Consider the following 6210-nt stretch of genomic DNA (forward strand, 5'->3'; position numbering starts at 1 on the left):
CTCGAGCAACGGTTGCTCCTGTCCAGACGACCATGGCGGCAGGCGCTCGAAAGCGAGACCAAGGAGCAATGGTGCGTGAGGGAGCAGGGCACGAACCGCGTGGATTGCTGGTGGAACTCAGGCGGAGACGACGACGTAACCAGGCCGGACAATACGTGCTCAAATACCTATTACGACCACTGCGAGACGCGCGATGCAGCGGCACTAAGACCGGAAGTGACGAGCGTTGGTTCTCCACGTCGGAGTACGACCAGCTCTTTCACGACGACAGAGTCGTGGAAGACTCTGGCATTGAAGAAGGCGTGTAACAGGGCACTAGTACGAGGGACTGAGCGGGTCTTTGCTGTTGAAGGCGGGCAGCTGCAACCCGGCGCGGAACACGGGCAGCTCGTTCGTGGGGAAGCGGAGACGACGCCAGTTCACGGGACCAGCGGTGAATGTGAGCGGCAGAGGCTCGCGTGACAAGAAGAGCCACGGTACGGTACAGTCTGTACCCACAGCTGCAGTGGGTACGACACTGACCGTTACTATCGAAGGGCGATGAGTGTGCGGTAGTGGGCCCTAGCAGAACAATAAGCGAAAGGACGAGGTGGTGAGACGACGAAGTGTAGCACTGTAAGAAGCCAGTAGAGCAGCTGCTTCACGTCGAAGTCGACCGAGAATTCGGAACGTGATGGGGACACTGAGCGGCGAGCGGCGGCTCGAGCTCAGTTAAGAATTGGATCCGCGAGGCGCAAGTGGCTCGAGTACGAGCAAAGTGGTGCGTCAGTTGCGGAGCGCGTGTTTAGGCCCAGGACTTGCAGGTCGTTGCGAGCACAGCCGGAGAAGCGCGAGAAAGAGTCGAGTGTCGGGCGAGCAGAGCTGCCTGGCATTCTTGAGCAGAGCCGTAAGGCACAAAGCGAGTGGGTAGTTGGGCAGAGAGCGACGGGGTGGAGCCGTTCGTGGTGGTGGTTGTGGTTCGAGGAAGCGGGCGAGTCAGAAGGGGTTAGCCCTTTGACGAGTCTGATTGTTGTTGCACGCGGGCTTACCGGCGGTGACCAGTGCGGCGGACACAGGGTTCGACGTGTGTGTGACTGCCTCGGTGGCCCCTAAGCGTGTCTGCGCGGTGAGCCGCGGTCCTGTAAGAGGCAGGGCTGAGCAGTAAGACGCAGTTGAGTTTGAGGTTGAGTTGAGAGCTCTACATCGAGTAGAGCAGAGTGGTTGAGTTGAATACAAATAGGGACGGACGCGTCCCGGCGGCTTGAGAGCATCCAGTACAGTGTTCATTGCGTACGAGCCTCGGAACCCTGGTAGTTCACCTACAGACGGTGGCTGTGAGCGGTGCGACCCGCCGGCGAGCAGGCGTCCTGAGACTCGTTACAACGGCATCACTTCAAAAATGTATCGTGTGGGATCGGGAACGAAACGCGTCTAAAGTCAACGAGGAGGATGGGCATGGGCACGTGTTGGTGCGGAGAGCGTGATAGAAGGGGCGCATAGCGTGTGTGAGTGGCGTGGGGTGCGTGCTGGCGGCGCGACATGTGGGTGTGAATTTGCCTTTGCGTGGCCTTGTGGTCTAGTGGTATGATTCTCGCTTAGGGTGCGAGAGGTCCCGGATTCGATCTCCGGCAAGACCCTGTTCTTTGCTCACCGTTTTGGTCCCTCCTGAAACTGGCTCGTCTTGGCTTGTGTGGGCCTCCTGCTGTGTCTTTGTGGTGTCTGCCTGGCTCCTGGCACGTGTGGTATGCTACCGCAGCGCCCAGCACACCAGTAAAGACGGCATCACTTCCAAAATGTAGCGTGTGGAATCGGGGACGAAACGCGTCTAAAGTCAACGAGGAGGGTGGGCATGGGCACGTGTTGGTGCGGAGAGCGTGATAGAAGGGGTGCAGAGCGTGTGTGAGTGGCGTGGGGTGCGTGCTGGTGGCGCGAGATGTGGGTGTGAATTTGCGTTTGCGTGGCCTTGTGGTCTAGTGGTATGATTCTCGCTTAGGGTGCGAGAGGTCCCGGATTCGATCTCCGGCAAGGCCCTGTTCTTTGCTCACCTTTTTGGTCCCTCCTGAAACTCGCTCGTCTTGGCTCGTGTGGGCCTCCTGCTGTGTCTTTGTGGTGTCTGCCTGGCTCCTGTCACGTGTGGTATGCTACCGCAACGTCCAGCACACCAGTAAAGACGGCATCACTTCAAAAACGTAGCGTGTGGGATCGGGAACGAAACGCGTCTAAAGTCAGCGAGGAGGATGGGCATGGGCACGTGTTGGTGCGGAGAGCGTGATAGAAGGGGTGCAGAGCGTGTGTGAGTGGCGTGGGGTGCGTGCTGGCGGCGCGACATGTGGGTGCGAATTTGCGTTTGCGTGGCCTTGTGGTCTAGTGGTATGATTCTCGCTTAGGGTGCGAGAGGTCCCGGATTCGATCTCCGGCAAGGCCCTGTTCTTTGCTCACCTTTTTGGTCCCTCCTGAAACTCGCTCGTCTTGGCTTGTGTGGGCCTCCTGCTGTGTCTTTGTGGTGTCTGCCTGGCTCCTGGCACGTGTGGTATGCTACCGCAACGCCCAGCACACCTGTAAAGACGGCATCACTTCAAAAATGTATCGTGTGGGATCGGGGACGAAACGCGTCTAAAGTCAACGAGGAGGGTGAGCATGGGCACGTGTTGGTTGTGGAGAGCGTGATAGAAAGGGGTGCCAGAGCGTGTGTGAGTGGCGTGGGGTGCGTGCCTGGCGGCGCGACATGTGGGTGTGAAATTTGCGTTTGCGTGGCCTTGTGGGTCTAGTGGTATGATTCTCGCTTAGGGTGCAAGAGGTCCCCGGATTCGATCTCCGGCAAGGCCCTGTTCTTTGCTCACCTTTTTCCGGTCCGTCCCTGAACCTTGCTCGTCTTTTTGTGCCTTCTCCTGAACCTCGCTCGTCTTGGCTTGTGTGGTCCTTTTGTTGTGTCTTTGTGGTGTCTGCCTGGCACGTGGCACGTATGGTACCGCAACCGCCCCGCACAGCACACCTGTAAAGACGGCATCACTTCAAAAATGTATCGTGTGGGATCGGGGACGAAACGCGTCTAAAGTCAACGAGGAGGGTGGGCATGGGCACGTGTTGGTGTGGAGAGCGTGATAGAAGGGGTGCAGAGCGTGTGTGAGTGGCGTGGGGTGCGTGCTGGCGGCGCGACATGTGGGTGTGAATTTGCGTTTGCGTGGCCTTGTGGTCTAGTGGTATGATTCTCGCTTAGGGTGCGAGAGGTCCCGGATTCGATCTCCGGCAAGGCCCTGTTCTTTGCTCACCTTTTTGGTCCCTCCTGAAACTCGCTCGTCTTGGCTTGTGTGGGCCTCCTGCTGTGTCTTTGTGGTGTCTGCCTGGCTCCTGGCACGTGTGGTATGCTACCGCAACGCCCAGCACACCTGTAAAGACGGCATCACTTCAAAAATGTATCGTGTGGGATCGGGGAAGAAACGCGTCTAAAGTCAACGAGGAGGGTGGGCATGGGCACGCGTTGGTGCGGAGAGCGTGATAGAAGGGGTGCAGAGCGTGTGTGAGTGGCGTGGGGTGCGTGCTGGCGGCGTGACATGTGGGTGTGAATTTGCGTTTGCGTGGCCTTGTGGTCTAGTGGTATGATTCTCGCTTAGGGTGCGAGAGGTCCCGGATTCGATCTCCGGCAAGGCCCTGTTCTTTGCTCACCTTTTTTGGTCCCTCCTGAAACTGGCTCGTTTTGGCTTGTGTGGGCCTCCTGCTGTGTCTTTGTGGTGTCTGCCTGGCTCCTGGCACGTGTGGTATGCTACCGCAACGCCCAGCACACCTGTAAAGACGGCATCACCTTAAAAATGTATCGTGTGGGATCGGGGACGAAACGCGTCTAAAGTCAACGAGGAGGGTGGGCATGGGCACGTGTTGGTGCGGGGAGCGTGATCGAAGGGGTGCAGATCGTGTGTGAGTGGCGTGGGGTGCGTGCTGGTGGCGGGACATGTGGGTGTGAAGTTGCGTTTGCATGGACTTGTGGTCTAGTGGTATGATTCTCGCTTAGGGTGCGAGAGGTCCCGGATTCGATCTCCGGCAAGGCCCTGTTCTTTGCTCACCTTTTTGGTCCCTCCTGAAACTCGCTCGTCTTGGCTTGTGTGGGCCTCCTGCTGTGTCTTTGTGGTGTCTGCCTGGCTCCTGGCACGTGTGGTATGCTACCGCAACGCCCAGCACACCTGTAAAGACGGCATCACTTCAAAAATGTATCGTGTGGGATCGGGGACGAAACGCGTCTAACGTCAACGAGGAGGGTGGGCATGGGCACGTGTTGGTGCGGAGAGCGTGATAGAAGGGGTGCAGAGCGTGTGTGAGTGGCGTGGGGTGCGTGCTGGCGGCGCGACATGTGGGTGTGAATTTGCGTTTGCGTGGCCTTGTGGTCTAGTGGTATGATTCTCGCTTAGGGTGCGAGAGGTCCCGGATTCGATCTCCGGCAAGGCCCTGTTCTTTGCTCACCGTTTTGGTCCCTCCTGAAACTGGCTCGTCTTGGCTTGTGTGGGCCTCCTGCTGTGTCTTTGTGGTGTCTGCCTGGCTCCTGGCACGTGTGGTATGCTACCGCAACGCCCAGCACACCTGTAAAGACGGCATCACTTCAAAAATGTATCGTGTGTTATCGGGGAAGAAACGCGTCTAAAGTCAACGAGGAGGGTGGGCATGGGCACGTGTTGGCGCGGAGAGCGTGATATAAGGGGTGCATAGCGTGTGTGAGTGGCGTGGGGTGCGTGCTGGCGGCGCGACATGTGGGTGTGAATTTGCGTTTGCGTGGCCTTGTGGTCTAGTGGTATGATTCTCGCTTAGGGTGCGAGAGGTCCCGGATTCGATCTCCGGCAAGGCCCTGTTCTTTGCTCACCTTTTTGGTCCCTCCTGAACTCGCTCGTCTTGGGTTGTGTGGGCCTCCTGCTGTGTCTTTGTGGTGTCTGCCTGGCTCCTGGCACGTGTGGTATGCTACCGCAACGCCCAGCACACCTGTAAAGACGGCATCACTTCAAAAATGTATCGTGTGGGATCGGGAACGAAACGCGTCTAAAGTCAACGAGGAGGGTGGGCATGGGCACGTGTTGGTGCGGAGAGCGTGATAGAAGGGGTGCAGAGAATGTGTGAGTGGCGTGGGGTGCGTGCTGGCGGCGCAACATGTGGGTGCGAATTTGCGTTTGCGTGGCCTTGTGGTCTAGTGGTATGATTCTCGCTTAGGGTGCGAGAGGTCCCGGATTCGATCTCCGGCAAGGCCCTGTTCTTTGCTCACCTTTTTGGTCCCTCCTGAACTCGCTCGTCTTGGGTTGTGTGGGCCTCCTGCTGTGTCTTTGTGGTGGCTGCCTGGCTCCTGGCACGTGTGGCATGCTACCGCAACGCCCAGCACACCTGTAAAGACGGCATCACTTCAAAAATGTATCGTGTGGGATCGGGGAAGAAACGCGTCTAAAGTCAGCGAGGAGGGTGGGCATGGGCACGTGTTGGCGCGGAGAGCGTGATAGAAGGGGTGCAGAGCGTGTGTGAGTGGCGTGGGGTGCGTGCTGGCGGCGCGACATGTGGGTGTGAATTTGCGTTTGCGTGGCCTTGTGGTCTAGTGGTATGATTCTTTCTTAGGGTGCGAGAGGTCCCGGATTCGCACCATGGAGTCGCCGTACAACAGGTGACCGAGTGCTCCTCGCTTGAGCATCCTGACGGCGCCGCATCTTTGTTGACGGACGATTATCCGCAGCTCTGGAGAAATCACTACACCACAGTTGTAAGACAAGATATCCAGCCCATTTCGATGGCGTACCTGCTGTGTTTAATCCAATCAGTCATTTTTTCTTTTTTGTTCTGAGTCCTGATATATCCCCAAAAATGATCGATAAATTTGTTGACAGTGACGATATCGTGAAGATTTGCCATGAAAATTGTGCTATCATCCACGAACCAGAGTATTTGTGTCTTACCTCAAGATTTCTGATAATTGGTATACCTAGTAGTTTAGAACTCCGAATGACACTCTGACCAAGGGTATCCACCGCGAGATTAAATATTAACGGGACTAGAGGACAGCCTTGACGAATACCTGAGTGTACCTCCTTGTCAGTCGTAGTCTGGCCGTTCACTAAAAATATAAATGAGTTATTTAACTCTCTTAATAGGTATTTCACAGGAGGAGCACTCGGAGAAAGTGAATACGGCGTATACACGGATGAGAAAATCTGTAGGTGCAGCTTACGACCACTCGGCGGACTCGGATACGTGCAGGCCAACACAGCACGA

General features: G+C 56.7%; 1 protein-coding gene across 1 annotated transcript; it reads left to right on the forward strand.

Moving 5' to 3' along the window:
- Positions 1-32: 32 nt before the first annotated feature.
- Positions 33-1463, forward strand: PITG_01826 (uncharacterized protein; the record flags this gene model as incomplete). Its single annotated transcript, XM_002908385.1, has 5 exons — positions 33-244; positions 361-481; positions 631-902; positions 1042-1105; positions 1305-1463. The coding sequence occupies 5 exons, from the start codon at positions 33-35 to the stop codon at positions 1461-1463; spliced, it is 828 nt and encodes a 275-aa protein (XP_002908431.1).
- Between the last annotated feature and the right edge of the window lie 4747 nt (positions 1464-6210).

The sequence above is a fragment of the Phytophthora infestans genome, genomic scaffold (genome assembly GCF_000142945.1).
Source record: "Phytophthora infestans T30-4 supercont1.2 genomic scaffold, whole genome shotgun sequence".
NCBI classification, from domain to species: Eukaryota; Oomycota; class Peronosporomycetes; order Peronosporales; family Peronosporaceae; genus Phytophthora; species Phytophthora infestans.